Here is a 19,295-nt window from a genome sequence, read left to right as displayed (position 1 = left end):
CTCTGCAGCATGTGGGATCTTCCTGGACCAGGACTCGAACCCGTGTCCCCTGCATTGGCAGGCAGATTCTTAACCACTACGCCGCCAGGGAAGCCCCAATACATAGTAGAGATGCTGATAAAGATTCAAGATTTCTGTCTGGCAAGTGCTAATATCAGACGTTAATTATTTAGACCAGCCCCTGAATGTGAAGCATTTCCTTAACGGTCCCTTTCAAAACAATGTAAGAGTAAGAGAAGAAAAGGAGGATTTTAGAACATCCTCAAGGGATCTCAAATTTTAATTGACAAGGAAGGTTATTGGCCTTCTTTATCCTTCTACCACTGAGAGAAATCTTTGAAAGTTGTTTCCCTACACTTTGTTCCCTTCCCCCACAGTTCCCTGTCCCCCTGGTTAAGACTTACTCATCCCTACATTTCAGCTTCGCTGTCACTTTCACAAACAGGCTTTCCCAGCAATCAGGCTACATAATATACTCCCTAATTTAAAATATTTTTCTTGATAGCATTTATTGCTTATTATAACTTTTTAATAATTCCTGGTAGAAGTTGCAAGGCCTGTACTTTTTCACCTCTATACTCCCAGTGCACTACAAAATAGCTTGAAAAATTTTAGACACTCGATACATATTGTTGAGTGAATTAATTAGTTGGGTAAATCAGTGCCTTTAATAAGTCCTTCATTGCTTATGAGCTTAAACGTGGATCTTCTATTACTCATTTGCAACAAGAGACAAAGCATGGGACTTGGGCCTTTTTCCTAAAAATAAATCTATTAAAGCTATCATGAATGTTTAGATTCAGTAGGTAAACATTATCTAAAAATCCAAAGAAATTCAGCCTGCTTTAAATAAGGTTCTTACCTCATCACAGGCTTCCTTATGCAGCATAGCTATGATTTTACAAAATGACTTGGCTGATAGTTCTTGAACTTTGAAATTTCCCCCCCAAGCAGAAGTATACTGAAGAACTGGTCTTGATAAATTATTCCTTTTTAGACATTGCCCCCTTTGCCTTTGCTGATGCAGATAAAACTGTGACTCAGACTACTTGCTATGCCAGCCTCCTCTAGGGTTGGCAGGGATCTGAATTTTTCTGGATGGCTATTTATTATAGCACAGTTTTATTATGATCAAATCACATCAAGTCTATATTAAGAAAAAAAGCACTGTTTGCTAAGTTCAAATATAATTTTCTGAATATTTTAAGGCTGAAACAGATCATTTCCATAGGATGATGTGATTGCTTAAAAACATGAATTTGTTTGGACACCCAAGTTAGAAATTGAAAAATGTAGTAAGATTTCTTTTGCAATATTTTATCAGATATCTACATATATTAACCCTACTTTTAAGGATTTAAAACCTATTCTTAATATAAAATATGAAAAAAAGTTATGAATTGCTATTAATATTTTCCCAATATTTAAACAAACGCATGCTCTGAAATCCACAACACATGTGCACACGCTGTCACATAAAAGTCATAATTTGAAAGGGAGGCAAAAACATCTAGGGAAGATATTGGGTAGTTAAAGAAGGATCTGGAGTTAAGTCCAAATTAGAAGGTTAAATGAAAATCCCAGTTAACTGAAGCCCTCTGACTTGGGTGAAGAAAAGCTGAAAGGAACTCAAGCGGTATCCTGGAGAACTCATATCTAGGCAACTTGGACAGCTTAGAAAGATGATGTAGATGCCCCCTGGTGGATATATGGAAGTTTTTTCATTCATCAAGGACAACTAGAAATATTACAAAGAAATCAATGCTTAATTCCTGTCAAAACATCTCAATTTCTCTGTGTGTCCAGTATCTTAACTCTACCTAGGATGTGGGGTTATCAGAAAAGGATACTCACTCAGCGAAGAGAGAACATACTAGAAGCAGAGAAAATATCTGAGAAGACAGAGTTGCAAGTTTGTTTAGGTTTTGTTTATTTTTCTCCTGTGAGAAGGTTAACATTCACTATTTTAAAATCTTAAGACACGTGTGTCTTAAATTTAAGTTTATTAAAGTTAGATGATTGTCTTATTCTCCTCAGACTGCCATAGTCAAATAACATAGATTGTATAGCTTAAACAACAGAATTTATTTTCTCATAGTTCTAAAGGCTAGAAAATTCAAGATCAAGTTCTTGCAGGTTTGGTTTCTGGTGAGAGCTCCCTTTCTGTCTTGCAGACTTCTGCCTTCTTGCTGTATGCTCATATGAGAAGGCTCATATATGTCCTCACAGAGAAAGCTTTCTGGGGTCTCTTCCACTTTTATAAGGACATTAGTTCTATCTGATCAGGGCTCCATTCTTCTGACCTCATTGAATCACTCCCATAAAGATCTTATCTCCAATATAGTACCTTGAGGGATTAGAACTTCAACATATGAATTTTCTGGGTATACAATTCAGTCCATAGCAATGATTAAAACCTCTTAATGTTTCACTTTTTTACCTTCTCTGATGCCTTCTACTATCCCCAGTCAGGTGTCCTTCACTGTCCCATTTCCAACTTCCAATTTAAATGTGTACGAAAGTCCTTTTGGTTACTATAATTGAAATAAGAGATAAAATGAAAAGAGTGATACTTAATGCCAGACCAATATATCCACAGACACAATTCTTTTTAATATTCCATAATATTTAGAAAGTAGGCCAGCCAAACTGAGTTGTCAAATTTCCAATTGTGAGCCAATGATCTGTGTATGACTTTTTTTAAAGAAGTTTTATATAGTTGACATACAATAAACTGTATATATTTAAAGTGTACAATTTGATTTTTTTTCTTATTAGTAATGTATATATAGCAATCCCAATCTTCCAGTTCATCCCCCCCAACCCTCCCCTCTTTCCCTACTTGGGTCCATATGTTTGTTCTCCAGATCTGTGTCTCTATTTCTGCCTTGCAAACCAGTTGATCTGTACCATTTTTCTATATTCTGCATATGTGCGTTAATAAACAATATTTCTTTTTCTCTTTCTCACTTCACTCTGTATGACAATCTCTAGTTCCATCCATGTCACTGCAAATGTCCCAATTTCATTCTTTTTTACAGCTGAGTAATATTCCATTGTATATATGTACCACATCTTCTTTATCCATTTGTCTGTTGATGGACATTTAGGTTGCTTCCATGTCCTGGCTATTGTAAATAGTGCTGCAATGAACATTGGAGTGCATGTGTCTTTTTGAATTGTGCTCTCTGGGTATATGCCCAGTATATGTATGACTTTTCATAACATAATGAGGTGTGAATATCATCCTGTAAATTGGATTACAACAGTTCCTCTGGTCTTTGATGTTTCCCTGATTACTAGTTTCTATACTTTACTGATAGTTGGAAAGTTCCAGAAAGAGATCAGGGATTTGATATGTTAATAGATGAAATGCCTTTTTTTTATATAACCCACATTTTTTCTGGACATTGAAATACCTGTGGCTATAGTTTTTCCTACATGTAGGTTTGACATATGTTTGTGGGAGCTGGTTAGTTAAAAGCATGTTAGCTGAGTGCCAGGTGCAGAAGAATGACTCAGTAAAAATTAACCATTATTGCTGCTGTTGCTTTTTTCCTAGATCAGCTTTTTATGTTTGTCTTACACCATCAGTTATAAGATTTACTCTCATGTTAATTCTTACCTTTACTATGCCTAAAATGTATTTTAATTTCGTTATTGCATTTTGTATTTCTTTGTATTTATTCTTATTTTAGCCAGCAATATCCTTGTCATGACAGACTTTACCACAGACTACCCTTTGCTTCAGTGGTCCTCTACCTTTCCGATTATTTGAAACGGCAGCCTTATTTGTATAGAAATATAGAAAAAATATTCTAAAATCTTGTTGTCTATGATAATTTGTTCATGAGTGATATACTTTTTTATTTCAGAGTCAGGATCTTGTTATTTGCTTTCTGGATTTTTTCTATATAACATTATTTTGATGCCTGCTATGTACTAAGCGCCTTACCTGCATTATCTTATTTATTCCTTATGAGGAGGTACCATTATTAGTACTGTTTCAACAAGGACTTTGAGGTTTCAAGAGGTTAAGTAACTTGTCAGATATCCCACAGCTAGTAAATGGTAAATTCAGTATTTGAGTGTAGGTGTGTCTGATTTGATGGCCCACAATCCTAACTATTTAGCCAGTGTTTCCTAATTTCTGCTTGCTGATGACTGGCAATAGTGTAACTAATAAATAAGACTTCCTCCAACTAGGCCCTGAGACTGTTTTTATCTAGATCCCAGGTTTTTCTTATAAACACTTGGAGTGACTATAATGCTACTTTCTTTATTGAGCGAGAGAAGATTTATCCAGCTCAGTGTTTGTATTTGGAGAAAGTGAGTGGAGCGTGCCTTGCCCTCTACTCTCTCTAGTGTTAGGTTGGCAGCATTGGTGAACAGTTCCTGGAGCAATTCCAGGTAGCATTCTGGTCAAGTCCAAGTCCGCTTCATCAAGAGAACTTCTGCTCTGACTGGTGAAGTCTCCGACAAAGAAATTTCTTCTCCTAGAGCCATATATTTAATATACAAAGCCTTGGCAAATAAAAAGAAGCACTAGGAATCACTATGAAGCAAAACTAACCACACAATCGCATATCAAGAAACCCTACTATTTTAAATTTTCAACTTCTAAATATGTAAAGACAAAATGAATGAATTCTATAAGACCTTGTTCTCTGGTAATTCCAAATTGAAGACATAAATTTTTATCCCAGTGCCAGATATTGAAAGTAATATTTCTGTAGCTTATGGAAATACAAACATTGAATTAAATGCTAACATTGGGAGGAAATGAAATACAATAAATAGAGAACTCGGCATTTTCATTTCTACATTTTGTTGTGCAATGTGTGATAGAATCCCTTGGTAACAATTGATGAAATATTTAGCATGTTTATTTGTAGGGGATGTTTTTCATTTCTGTTCTGTAGCATTTTTTAAAAACACTACTGATGGTCCTCCGTAACTCATTACCTTGGGGTTTAGTCCCAGCTGCTCTACCATAGTTGTTTATTTCCTATTAAATAAGATGTGTAGCTAACCCCCGAAGCCCTGTCAGAACAAGCCTTGAATGAATGTGTTTGCATTATTGGATTTTTTTTTTTTTGGTGTGTGACTCATTGATATTCCAGAGGATAAACCTGTTCATTATTAGCCTTGTTTGTTTTTAATTTAGAAGGGTTAAATTACATTTTATGAAACTTCATTAGCTTCTCAAGCAAGCGATGTGAAAGTAGCTCACATTCTGCAAACCTCGTCGTAGTCACTTTACCTCATTGCTGCTAGAGTAATAAGTTGAGATGAATTTTCTTTTTGCAGTTGATAATACTTCTTTAGAAATTGTGTCAGATCACAGTCATGATTATGAATTGCTTGGATTTGCTCCTGTTTGCCTGTTGCTGCTTTAATTTGTGGGTAGTGTTTGAATCTGCCACCTCGCATCTCTATTCCACCAGCTTCCCTTGCTTCGGGCTATTGTGACTAATGACAAAATGATTTCAAACTAAATCATTTTTTAAAATTCAAATGAAGCTTAGGTGCTTTCCTTGTTTGTAACCACTGTGTGTCTGCTGCATACTGATGGAGCCACTCTATCCTCGGTATGAAACATAACATCACTCTGACTGACACATTAGTCGTTCCAGAACTTGAAGGCTGTGTGAATATTATTCCTAGGGAGTCCTGTGCCAGGTAGGTCAGCAGATTTCTCAATCCTTTTATAGTTTGTCTTCATGGAAAATGACAAGTACTTTTTACAGTCTACCTTGAGACATCGGTGTAAAAGAACTTGAATATCGTTTGGCTGCCTAGCAGAGAACAAAGATTTAAGCCTCAAATCAGTCTAATTCTCTTTTCTATTGTATAGGTTGTGACAGAGTATTGAGACTTCTTAGACATTCTTAGTCAGACTTGGGATCGAGTCGGGATAACTTATACGCCTTAGGCACTATCTGCAATATTCTAGAAATATGCACATAAACAAACAAATAATAATCTGAAGGTCAGACAGAAAGTTTCTGACACTTTCTCTTTAATTTGAAAAAACAATCTTGACTCTGTATCATATCCATTTCAGTGAAATTTATTAAAAAATGAAGTAGGTGCCTGCTGCGTGCATTAGCCTAAGATGATTAATAGTTTTATACCCTAGAAGTTCACCAATACTTTAAAACTGGGAATAAAAAGATTTGACCTTTGTTTTCAGATGTTAATCCTAGCGACACACTTCATACCACTCCCTCCATTTTTGTAAAGTTTGGTGCTTCATTGATTCTTTTTTTCCAATCACCTTAGACTGATCCTTTCTCTTTGACTTGGAGTCTCTGTTTTCTCCAGACATATTCTTCAAGTCTATGCTTACATTTCTTTGATATTTATAACTTGCACAGCAGTGGATGTTGTCAGAATATAATTTTCAAACCTTCAAAAACAGCAGTCATGCAAATATGGAATGAACCTATGTCAAAGTTTTATCTAACTCATTAATTAAGGAGGGGACCACTTAAGTAGTAAAACTGGCTCAAAATCTTTTTTGAAGAATGCCTACAAGTAGCCATTAAAAAGTTAAAAAAAAAAAAAGAATACTTGAATGAGATTGCTAGATTAGATGCAGAAGTAGTTAATATCCTTCAGGGCATCAAAACCATAACCTTTGGTGCTCCTTTCTACTGAACGGGAATCTATAAGTTAATATGTAACTTCACAGTGTTTGGGGTCAAATCCAATATTAAATATTAAACAGCAAAGTCAAACTCAAGTATATTTCCCTAGAGACTTAATAATCCTTGGGTGGACTTTTTAAACAATGTTCCATAATGATATTGCAGGGACATGCTGTACTCCTTTCTGATTTCCAAGTCTTGAGTAATTTTTTAACAATATACTTGACTATTACAAATACTTGACTGACTCCAATAGATAGGTGTGGTTTATGATGTTCTCTAATGCCTCCTCCACATTTGTGCTTGCAAAGGCTGTACAGCGGGGCAGAACACTCAGTAAGTTACTCACTCTATGACTTTCATCCATTATAACCCTTCTGTCTCCTTTACTATAAAATAAGAAACTGGAATAAGTTGATCACTAGAATCTCTCCTCGTTTTAAAGTATTGTTATTCTTTAACATTGGGATTATAGAGGGCAAAATACCTTGGCCCTTTCAAATAATATGGAGTTAGGCAATAGGGTCCCCTAATGGTCTTTGATGAATTCTGGGCAGACTAGCTCTCTAATTATCCCAGAATGTCTGAGGAGCTTCCCCTCACAAGAGGTGTGGCAATAGCTCCTGTTAGGACCCTTGATTTAATTGGTCTTATACGTTGTCTAGCGGCACAATCATGCTGCATAACAGACAGCCATAAAGCCTCAGTAACACACAGAAAGCATTTATTTTTGTTCTCAAATCTGAGTCACCTGGGAAGTTCTGTTGATCTTGATTAGGCTTGGCTCAGCAGTGCAGCGTCTCTGAGCAGGGATAGACACAGGTAGCTAGTTATCTATCAGGTGATCTAGGATAGCCCCACTAGCGTGGCTGGCTCCGCGCTGAAGGATCTCTCCGGCAGGCTAGCCCCAGCTTGTTCTTGTGGTGTTGGTGGCAGTGTTTTGAGACAGAGTGGAAGCAAGCAAGGACTCAAATCTAAGACTCAGATATAACACACCACTACTTCCACCACATACTGTTGGCCAAAGAAGGTCATAAGAAAGCCTGTGCAGAAACAGAGTCCATCTCTTGATGGGAGAAGGAGGGGAGATTCACTTTACAAGGGGCATTAGTATGGAGAGGAAGGGCAAGAATAAAGATGCAGATGTAGAGAAGGGACTTGAGGACGCGGGGTGGGGGTGGGGGAGTGCGACTGGGAAGCTGGGACGAAGTGAGAGAGCAGGATTGACATATATACATTACCAAATGCAAAATAGATAGCTAGTGGGAAGCTGCTGCATAACACCGGGAGAGCAACTCGATGATGGGTGATGACTTAGAGGGCTGGGATAGGGAAGATGGGAAGGAGTCACGGGAAGGAGGGGATATGGGGATATATATGTAGATACAGCTGATTCACTTTATTGTACAGCAAAAACTGGCACAACAGTGTAAAGCAATTATATTCCAATAAAGGGCTTAAAAAATATGGAGAGGGAGAACAAATTGGTACCATGTTTGTATTCAGTCAACCATATTAGAACATAATTCACAGTTGGGCTCTCAGGATGTTCCAGAAGGATTCTAATCTGGAAGGAAGGAAGACAGGGTCCTGTAAATATTCTTGTGCTTCTTTCTGGGGTGCAGTGAAGTCACTTAGAGTCAGTTTCATCCTTTGAGGTCTTCCTTTTAAAATTCCTTAGGCAGGATTAGAGCAGTCTTTGAGGCTAATTATTCCGTATTACGGAGGCAAGGCCCTTCTGAGATCTCCACCAAATGCTACATGAATGTTGAGATTTTCCATTATGCCTGATGGGAACATGCACTATTTTTGGCTTGGTATGTGCTAGGTACTGTTTATTCTAATCTTTTCAGGTTCTTTCTGCCTTGGGTAGTTACACTCAAAAATGCATCCGTGCTTAGCTAAATTCTCAATGGGGACGCTTCAGATTTTTAGACTTTTTGTTTTTTCCAGCATCAGCTTCTCTGTTACTTTTTCCTGTAATAGAATTCCAACCACCATGATTTCCTCACATCCCCAAACTTCATCTCCTCAATTTAGGGAGTCTTTCGGATTGTTCCTGGATTCTCCTTTCCGGCTCCACAGCATGCAAATTCGTTTGTTTCTTCTCTCTCAATGATTGTGTCCTATGTTGTCTAATGCCCAGAGTCTTCAAAAACAGTTGTTTCACAAATGTTTTTATTTTTTTGCATTTCTTGCAAGAGAGTAATTTCAGTCCCCATTACTCCATTTTGGCCAGAAATGGAAATGTCCAATTTTCAGAATTTAGGCTGAGGGAAAATATGAGTTTTTAATGGTTATAAGCAACACAACTTTTGGTGGAAGAAGGCAGTATGCAAATATCAGAATATATTTGAAATATATATTTCTCTCCTGCTTATCCAGTTGGTCCTTTATTACTCTCTTCCCTTCTCTTCTTGGTATATTTAGCATCTTGCCACAAATTGACCCTTCATTCTATTTTACTTTTTGTATATTTTTGATTGTGTCATTTGTGGGTGTGCATATTATCTTCCTAATGATAGTGTAATCGTTAACATCTTTAAATGCTGTGGATATACCTTATCCTTCTTTGTATTTTTCACCATGTGTATAACACTTTAGAATTAATTCTAATTAATTAATGATTATTCCCTACTGAAAAGAGGGACTCAAAATCTGAGGTTTAATTAGGTGGTGTTTACAATGTACTCTGTAGAGGAAAAGTACAGGGTAAATAATGGTACCTTTAGCTTTTATGTTGATGTCAATTTTGGTTTCACTTGTCTCTACCCGAATTAGGTGCCACATGTTAGACTGCAATTTCTCATGAGTTCAGCTACAACCTGTTTAGAAGAACACTCCAGGCCATGAAGAATACTTTCTAAACCTCTCAGATCTTGCTTTGGCTCTGCATGTTGTGAAGCTTTTTCTTCTTTCTCTATCAGGGAACTTGAAGCCATAATTTACAAGTGTATGAGATATGGATTGAACACTTTCAACCTGCTTGATAACTGTAATATTGAAAAACAGTGCTACTTGTGGAATAAGCATTTCTCGGTAAAGGGAGCTCGCAGTTGTGTATAATATTATGTGTAAAATTCCTTGCAGGCTGGCTCCTTCTGATCACCCACTTGTGAGCTGTTCTTCCTCTCTCTCCTCTACTTCTCCATCTCCTCACCCACCACTTATTTCATAAAATGGTGGGGGAAGAGGACAGAAAAAGTAATTATGATATACCCTTAATATAACCTAGAATATTCTAACATAATTAAGGAGGAAAATGTGTTGCAAAAAATCATAGTATCTTCTAAAGACAGACATGACTATTTTGGGAATCATTTGAGCAATTGCTTTCCTTCATTAGTATGGACAATCTATAGTTGGCTATGTGGTTATCTATCATGCCTATCAAAATATAAGAATTAATTTTAATACTTACCATCTGTATGAAATACAGTCTTGTTCTGCACATAAAATACTTTTATGGAAAATTGTGAATTCCATTTTGATTTAAACATTCTTTATTGGTAAATAGTTTGAACTCAGTTATTTATGCAGTGATACAGTGCTGCTGTTTATGTGTATGATACAACATTTTATTTAAAAATGATTTTCCTCTGTATTTGCATTATTAATTGTTGTGAAAAACTAAAATGCATTAGGATTTCTAGACTTTATATAATAATGTCCATGTAAGATTATGAAAATAATTCCCAGGGATTTGGAAATTAAAGGTTTTGGAGCTTCTGTCTTTTTTGTAAGGACATGTTATACACATGTGGATGGTTATTATTGCTTTTATTCTGCACACAAAAATCGATATAGTTCTTCCTGTTTATAAAGCAAACATGTACAAACTCACTGAGATGTATATAGCATATCAGAGAATATTATTTACAATAAAACTCAACAAAGGTTGTACAGTTATCATCATGAACTCTGAAAGTAAAATCAAGTATAGCTCTAGTTTACAGTCCTAAAAGCCTAATCTTCTTTCTATAGATTTAAATTCTAATTTTTTATAAGAATGGATAATATTTTGAAATAAATGTTTGATTCAGAGTTTCAAATATATACGTGTCCTTTTTTAGTTAGGTATTTTTAAGCTTTTACATCAAGCTGAGTGACTGTAGCATATTAATAAAGGTTTATTTCATGAAAACAGCTAATTTGTAATTATTTGATCCATTTAAATTTTGTATAACTCCACATAAAATTATGTAGCCAATATAATTTTTAATATACCTTTTCAGAACATGAATGCCAATCTGAACATGAGAAAAAGAGCCAATGCCTTGGTTCACTCTGAATCTGATGTTGGCAACAGAACTGAGGTGGGAAACCATTCGAGCAAGTCTTCCACGGTTGCTCAAGGATCTTCTGAAGCCACACCACAGTCTTACTTAGCATCCAGTCCAAACCCATTCAGCCATGCAAATGCAGCTGAAACTATATCTGCCGCAAGAGCAATTCCATCTGCTCCTTCTTCTACTCCTAGTAGAACTGGGTACATGCCCCGACGAGTTCCAGTTGGATCTGCTTCTACCCAGCGTGTGTTTGGATCAAGACTGGAGCGAATTAAAACCACAGTTAATAGCATAGGGGCTTCTGGGAAGTTGTCAGCCACTACTGCTCCCTCTGTTCCACCACCTTCTGGATCTGGCACAAGTAAAATAGACAAATATGCCCGCATTCTCTTTCCAGTAACATTTGGGGCATTTAATATGGTCTATTGGGTTGTTTACTTATCTAAGGACACCATGGAGAAATCAGAAAGTCTGATGTAATTTTGTTGCTATAGTAGTTTCCTAAAAGATGAACTTCATGCAGAATGTCTTTTTAAATGTTTTTAAAGATAAACGATTGTTCTTTACTAAAATAAAAATTCCATGTAATTTTTCCATTTAAAAAATTCAAGCCAGTCATTGGGAGAGTTAATTAATTCCTCAGTGAAGGGAAAGTGAGCCATCTTTCATTTCAGAAAGATGATTTAAATAGAATCAATTCAGCATTCAAATTAGACGGAATACAGACCATCCTGGAAAGTTGGGACAAGAGAAATAGGGCTATTAGACATCCATGGTGCATATTTATGCATTCAAATTTGAAAACAGACTATGACATTTTCTAATACACACTATGAATATCAACCAACCACCCTAAATTTCCCAGTGGCACTGCCCTTAATCAGAATTATCGGATATGATATGCGGTGACCTTTGGAAATCCTCTTAGTATCTGCGAGAAAAGGACTTCCCCTGTTAAATGAAACATTTTAAAAAGGAAAATGGAACACAACAAATACTGACCAATAGAGTGAAACCTCTGCTGCAACGAAGACAGAGACCAGGGGAAATGTGTTCCCTGCCATATGTTGGCCAAACAGGACTTAACAGTTGACTTGAAAATTTGTGCTTGGAGCCAAAGTTTAACTTATTGTATGAATTCCTTTTGATAATAGTTCATTCAGTTATGTATTCTTTCAACATATAGTTATTCAGAGCCTACCATGTTCCAGGCACTATGCTAGACACTGTCTCTCTAGAAAAGCTTGTTCACCTTGACCTGCAATGTGACTCAAATAGTAGAACAGTCAATGCATGCTAACAAACCATCAACTAGCAGAGGACACTGCATTCTTTAATGGAGGAAATTTATTTAGAGTCTGATGACTTTCAAAATGTTTGTTTCTCCTATATTGATAGAGGATAACAAGTGTATTGTTCACATAGCCACTTTTGAGGTTAGTACACATTAGCACAACTTCAGCCATTGATTTCCAAGTATAATGAAAATGTGGTACAGGTTGTTCTCTAAGTGAAAAGCACTGTGTATCTCAAAGTAGAAATCTGGGCACTGTAAGACCTTATAGATTACCTGTCCCAAATTTGATAAGAATCACAGAATAGAATTTGATCAGAACCACAGAATCATCAGAATTAGGAATTCAGTACAAGGCTTTTTTAGATGCTTTTCCCAACATAGATCTATTTCAACTGGTGAAATGCTAAGCTTCTAGGGAGTTTTTGTGTCCATAGTACTCTATTTCTGGGCAGTTTTGTGTGTATTTGGGGCGGGGGGGGGTTGTATAGTTTCATAATGAAGGTGAGTTTTTTAAAATTAAAAGAACAACAAAGGACTGGAGTAAAGAAAAAAAAATTATAGCCAGGGGTAGGATGCTGCAGACTCTGCTATACAATTTATCAGGATTTTCATGTGCTGATTTTTCTTTTTCATGAGGTAGGCTTAACAACTTAATTGAATTTCTTGCAGCAGTCCTATGCCACTAAATCTAGGTCTAGTTTTTTGTTGCTTTACTTCCAATATTTTTCTTGTGTACTTTTTTCTTGATCTGAGGTATGTGAATGAATGTGTACTGGATGTTTGGGGAACATTTTGATAGAAATGGCCACCTTGCAAACAGGATCTCTTATGTTTTTAAGAAAGAAATATTAATTAATTGGCCTTGATTTTTTTTAGTTGTTGCATTGCCTTGGAATGGTTGTATATGAGACCTGTAAAATGTGCAAATGCCAAATATTAATTGTGAGTCATATCTGAGAACTCCTTTTTGGCTATGTCTCTAGGTATTTCTTTGAATCATCAATAATTTTAAGGCTGAAGAATACTTTAGAAATCATCCAGTCCAAACCCCTCATTTACAAATTGATGCCAGTAATATGAAGCCCAGTAAAATTTGTATATGTGTATATATTTAATAAAGAGTACTTATACAAAAAAAGCTGATAATAAATTATTTCATGAATATAAGTAGATTTCTAGCCTCAAGGACAATGTTTGAAATTGTGATCAGAAGCTATGATTGTTTTTTATTCCAACAAAATGACCTTATTTCTTTGGTGAGGAATATACTCCTTGCTTGTCTGTTAGCGTATTCTTAAGAAATAGTTCGTTGGCTTCCTTTTTTTAGAAGAAATTCTTCTATATTTACAGATTTTTAAAGGGATAAAAATAAATGATTTTAGATTTGTACATCAGTGATACAGGTGGATTCATAGTTTTTTCCTTACCTTTGTATTAGAAGATTTTAAAATAAATCAGGTAGCCAAAGAGAAAGGACAAAAATTAACTAAGGATTCTTACTTGGTGATTGGAGGAATAAATTGACCCGAATGTTTAATCATTTGTATGAAAAGAAAATATTTCAATTGCACACAATGTTAGTAATAAAAATATATAGCTTGTTTTCCTTAATTCCATCAAATTAATTCAAAGCTAAATCTTTTATTTTGGTCACCATTTCTATCTTTGCAATAACTCAGAGCTGCATTAAATGGAACACTTTTGTGAAAAACCAGTCACTTTCACCATAAGAAAACATCACAGGAGTCATTAGGAGAGCCCAAATCCTGGCAATTTGCAAAGAAGAAGAATGGTTGAGAATGGGACTTTTGTATGTCTCTGTCTTTTAAAGATGAAATTCAGAGTTGGTTTCTTCAGTACCAGGATCTGTATTGTAGCTTTCAACTCCAAGTTGGCCGCTAACTGCTACATAATTACTTCCAGTTTCCTCCAGGCATGACTAGGGATGATAATATATTTACATGATTAATCCACAGTTGAAAATGACTTGCATTTGTGTATATACAGAACATTTGAATAATGTGTACTTTAAATTGGACCTCACAAATCTTGAATTCGAGTTGGCAGAGAAGAGTCACCCTCTTTCACAGATGGACACGAATCATAGAGAAGTAAGTTAGTGACAAAGATAAAAGCACAGAGCTGGAATGAACTTTGAAAGCTTGCTTTTCAATCATTTAAAAAAATCAAAATGTAAGCAAAAATTGGTGATGAACAAAATACCCAAATTTTGAATAAGTATTAGATCAGTATTCGTAATTTTTCCTTTTGCATCAGGCTCTAATATTGTTTGGCATGACACTGGTATAGACGGTAGAAAAAGGACGCATGTACTTTTATGACTGTCAATGGGGAGAAAAAAAAGAGTGATAGCAGGGAAGCCTTCACAGAGATATTGGGTTGGCCAAAAAGTTTGTTTGGATTTTTAGTAAGGTTGTATGGAAAAACCCAAACGAACTTTTTGACCAACTGAATAACTGAATTTTGTAGGATGACTGGGAGTTCTTGACCCTCTGCCTACTTCCACAAGCAACAAAAACACATTTTTACCATCATCTAAAGTGTGAAAAGAGACAGAGATTTGGAACTTCAGGGGGAACTCTTACTACAAATAGTTCAGGGTGTTGGGAGGGTAGGTGAACCTGGGGAAGAGAGAATTGCTGATGTTGGAAAGACCTGCTGGGACGGTTTAGAGAAAATTTGGTGTAAATTACTGAAGAGATTAGATGTGACCCTGGATTAGTGGCAATTTATTGAAAATCTTGCAGGATAATAAGATGAAAATGAACATGCTACGCTTCTATTTTAGAGAAATCATCTGATTGCTGTATGAGCTATGGAATGGAGGGCCATGAATCTAGAGGTAGTACAAGAATTGAGATATCTCTTTTTTCTTTTCTCTCTCAATTAATCTTTGCCTTCTAATTCTTTTTTTAGTCCCAATGACTTTATTGTCATTTGTAAAAATAATATGCGATTGTTAAAAATAAAAATAGGTATTGCAGAAAATTAAAAACAGTCTCAAAATTCCACCACGGAGAAATTGTTACTATTTCATGAATATCATGCCAGATACTTTTGTGTAGATGTTTATATTAAAAAGAAGACTGATTGATTAAAAGACAGAATTTTGTAAATTTAGAAGCCAAATATGCCATATATAAATGCTGTTACATAATTTTAAAAACATTAAATTTACCTTTATCTAAATTAAAGATAAAAATACGAAGGTAAAACTTAAGAAATTATTGAAATTTTGATAGTGTTTAATCAAAGCAAAAGATTTGAGGGATATTGTGTCTTTTTATCCCAGATTTTAGTCTTTATTTCAGGAAATATTTTTTTCCTATTATGTGTCTGAATAATTTTTTTTCACAATGTTCTTTTGTTTCCATAACTACTTACAGTATTCTCTATAATCACTTTTATGTTTTTAAATTTGCTGTTAACTTTTATCAATCATAACCCAAGTGAGTTTTTAGTTGTGTTTACTCTATTTTGCAACCTCTACTATAATTTTCAGCTTCACAATGGTTTTCTTCTTTTCCTTTGCTTTCTTGGTCTGTGCCACTTTATTTTTTCAGTTATTTCTGTTTGTTTTTATAATCTATTTATTCAAATATTATCTTTCAGCTTCTCACTCTCTTAATGAGATCATGTCTATAATTTATTTGAGACTACAGAGAACCATTTATAAAATTTTTTCCTTTGTTTCCTTAAAAAAATTTTTCCCCTGATATGTACTTCATCTGGTTTTTCCTTGTGTTTTTGTTCTTTGCCTATATTCCAGGCTGGTTTCTTTCTATTAATCACTGAATGAAGCCAGCTATTTACTGAACTATAGTGTGGGAAGTGGTGGGAGAATGAATCAGATCAGCCCACAGCAGCTATTTCAATTTCAGGTTTCAAGCCCACCTCCCCAAATCTGTTTTATCTTCTGCCCAGGGACCATATTATTTCTCTGACATTTGGGTGGCCAATGTAGCTCACAGTGTAGAACTCAGTTTTACTTTCTCTGTGTTGTTAGTGGTTATTGCCTCTTCCTCCAGCTTTCCCACTGTAATGCCAGTGATCCGTATTATCCAGCAGCCTGCTCCATGGCTATCAAATAGAGTCCACTGGCAATTTTTTTCTTCTCTTTTTTTTTAAGAACTTTTATTGAGATATAATTAACATACAATGAACTTCATAGATTTAAAGTGTACAATTTGATAATTTTTTCTTATTAGTAATGTATATATGGCAATCCCAATCTCCCAATTCATCCCACCCCAACTCTCCCCCCACCCGCTTTCCCCACTTGGTGTCCATATGTTTGTTCTCTACATCTGTGTCTCTATTTCTGCCTTGCAAACCGGTTGATCTGTACGATTTTTCTGTATTCCACGTATGTGCTTTAATATACAATACTTCTTTTTCTCTTTCTGACTTACTTCACTCTGTATGACAGTTGCTAGGTTCATCCATGTCTCTACAAATGTCCCAATTTCGTTCCTTTTTATGGCTGAGTAATATTCAATTGTATATATGTACTACATCTTCTTTATCCATGCATCTGTTGATTACTGTTGATCAGGTTACTTCCATGACCTGGCTATTGAATAGTGCTGCAGTGAACATTGGGGTGCGTGTGTTTTGTTTGTTTGTTTTTGTTTTGTTTATATTTATATTTATTTTTTAAAGCTTTTTATTGGACTATAATTGCTTTATACTATTTTGCCAATTTTTGGCTGTACAACAAAGTGAATCAGCGGTATTTATACATATATTCCCATATCCCCTCCTTCCCGTGACTGCTTCCCACCCTCCCTACGTCAGCACTCTAAGTCATCACTCATCACCAAGTTGATCTCCTTGGGTTACACAGCAGCTTCCCATTAGCTATCTATTTTACATTTGGTAGTGTATATATGTAAATGCTACTGTTTCACTTTATCCCAGCTTCCCCTTTGCCCCCAACCCGTGTCCTCAAGTCCATTCTCTACATCTGCATCTTTATTCTTGCCCTGTCACTGGGTTCATCAGTACCATTTTTTAGATTCCATATGGCTTACTTCACTCTGGCTTACTTCACTCTGTATGACAGACTCTAGGTCCATCCACCCCACTACAAATAACTCCAACTCATTCCTTTTTATGACTGAGTAATAGTCCATTGTATATATGTGTCACATCTTCTTTATCCATTCATCTGTTGATGGGCATTTAGGTTGCTTCCATGTCCTGGCTATTGTAAATTGTGCTGCAATGAACATTATGCTACATGTTTCTTTTTGGATTATGGTTTTCTCGGGGTATGTGCCCAGTAGTGGGGTTGCAGGGTCATATGGTAGTTCTATTTTTAGTTTTTTAAGGAACCCCCATACTGTTTTCTGTAGTGGCTGCACCAATTTACATTCCTACCAACAGTGCATGAGGGTTCCCTTTTCTCTGCATCCTCTCCAGCATTTATTGTTTCTAGATTTTTTGATGATGGCCATTCTGATCGGTGTGAGGTAATACCTCATTGTGGCTTTGACTTGCATTTCTCTAATGATTAGTGATGTTGAGCATCTTTACATGTGTTTGTTGGGCATCTTTATGTCTTCTTTGGAGAAATGTCTATTTAGGTCTTCCGCCCATTTGTGGATTGGGTTATTTGCCTTTTTGGTATTAAGCTGTATGAGTTGTTTGTATATTTTGGAGATTAATCCTTTGTCAGTTGCTGTGTTGGCAAATATTTTCTCTCATTCTCAGGCTTATCTTCCTGTCTTGTTTGTGGTTTCTTTCGCTGTGCAAAAGCTTTTAAATTTCATTAGTTTATTTTCATATTTCATAAGTTCATTTGTTTATTTTTTATTTTATTTCCATTATTCTAGGAGGTGGGTCAAAAAGGATCTTGCTTTGATGGATGTCATAGAGTGTTCTGCCTATGTTTTCCTCTAGAAGTTTGATAGTGTCTGGCCTTACATGTAGGTCTTTAATCCATTTTGCATTTATTTTTGTGTATGGTGTTAGGAAGTGTTCTAATTTCATTCTTTTTCATGTAGAGCTGTCCAATTTTCCCAGCATCACTTATTGAAGAGGCTATCTTTTTTCCATTGTATATTCTTGCCTCCTTTGTCAAAGGTAAGGTGCCCATATGTGTGTGTGTTTATCTCTGGGCTCTCTATTCTGTTCCATTGATCTATATTTCTGCTTTTGTGCCAGTACCATACAGTCTTGATCACTGTAGCCTTGTAGTATAGTTTGAAGTCAGGGAACCTGATTCCTCCAGTTCAGTCTTTCCTTCTCAAGATTGCTTTGGCTACTTGGGGTCTTCTGCATTTCTATACAAATCATAAAATTTCTTGTTCTAATTTTGTGAAAAAGTGCCATTGGTAATTTGATAGGGATTGTGTTGAATCTGTAAATTGCTTTGGGTAGTATAGTCATTTTCATAATGTTGATTCTTCCAATCCAAGAACATGGTATGCCCCTCCATCTCTTTGTATCGTCTTTGATTTCTTTCATCAGTGTCTTATAGTTTTCTGCATACAAGTCTTTTGCCTCTTTAGGCAGGTTTATTCCTAGGGATTTTGTTCTTTTTGTTGCAGTGGTAAATGGCAGTGTTTCCTTAATTTCTCTTTCTGCTCTTTGGTGGTTAGTGTATAGGAATGCAAGAGATTCCTGTGCATTAATTTTGTATGCTGCTACTTTATTAAATTTATTGATTATAGCTAGCAGTTTTCTGGTAGCATCTTTAGGATTTTCTATGTATAATATCATGTCATCTGCAAAGAGTGACAGTTTTACTTCTTTTCCAATTTCGATTCCCTTTATTTTGTTTTCTTCTCTGATGGCTGTGGCTAACACTTCCAAAACTATGTTGAATAGTAGTGGTGAGGGTGGGCACCCTTGTCTTGTTCCTGTTCTTAGAGGGAATACTTTCAGTTTTTCACCATTTAGAATGATGTTGGCTGTTGCTTTATCATATATGGGTTTTATTATGTTGAAGTAACTTCCTTCTATGCCCATTTTCTGGAGAGTTTTTATCATAAATGGATGCTGAATTTTGTCAAAAGCTTTTTCTGCATC

At 35.8% G+C, this 19,295-nt stretch overlaps 1 protein-coding gene across 3 annotated transcripts in view; it reads left to right on the top strand.

The window, feature by feature from the left end:
• Positions 1-13,369, top strand: part of GABRA4 (gamma-aminobutyric acid type A receptor subunit alpha4) — a 63,110-nt gene extending 49,741 nt beyond the window's left edge. For all 3 annotated transcript variants that reach the window (XM_057727313.1, XM_057727315.1, XM_057727314.1), the window contains one exon: positions 10,889-13,369. In XM_057727313.1, coding sequence (XP_057583296.1) covers positions 10,889-11,422 — 534 coding nt within the window. In that variant the 3' untranslated portion in view covers positions 11,423-13,369. The remainder of the gene's footprint in view (positions 1-10,888) is intronic.
• The last annotated feature ends 5,926 nt before the right edge of the window (positions 13,370-19,295 follow it).

The sequence above is a fragment of the Hippopotamus amphibius genome, chromosome 3 (genome assembly GCF_030028045.1).
Source record: "Hippopotamus amphibius kiboko isolate mHipAmp2 chromosome 3, mHipAmp2.hap2, whole genome shotgun sequence".
Classification (NCBI taxonomy): domain Eukaryota; kingdom Metazoa; phylum Chordata; class Mammalia; order Artiodactyla; family Hippopotamidae; genus Hippopotamus; species Hippopotamus amphibius.
The sequence above is the reverse complement of the archived record's forward strand: the minus strand, read 5'-3'. Positions and strand labels throughout refer to the sequence as shown.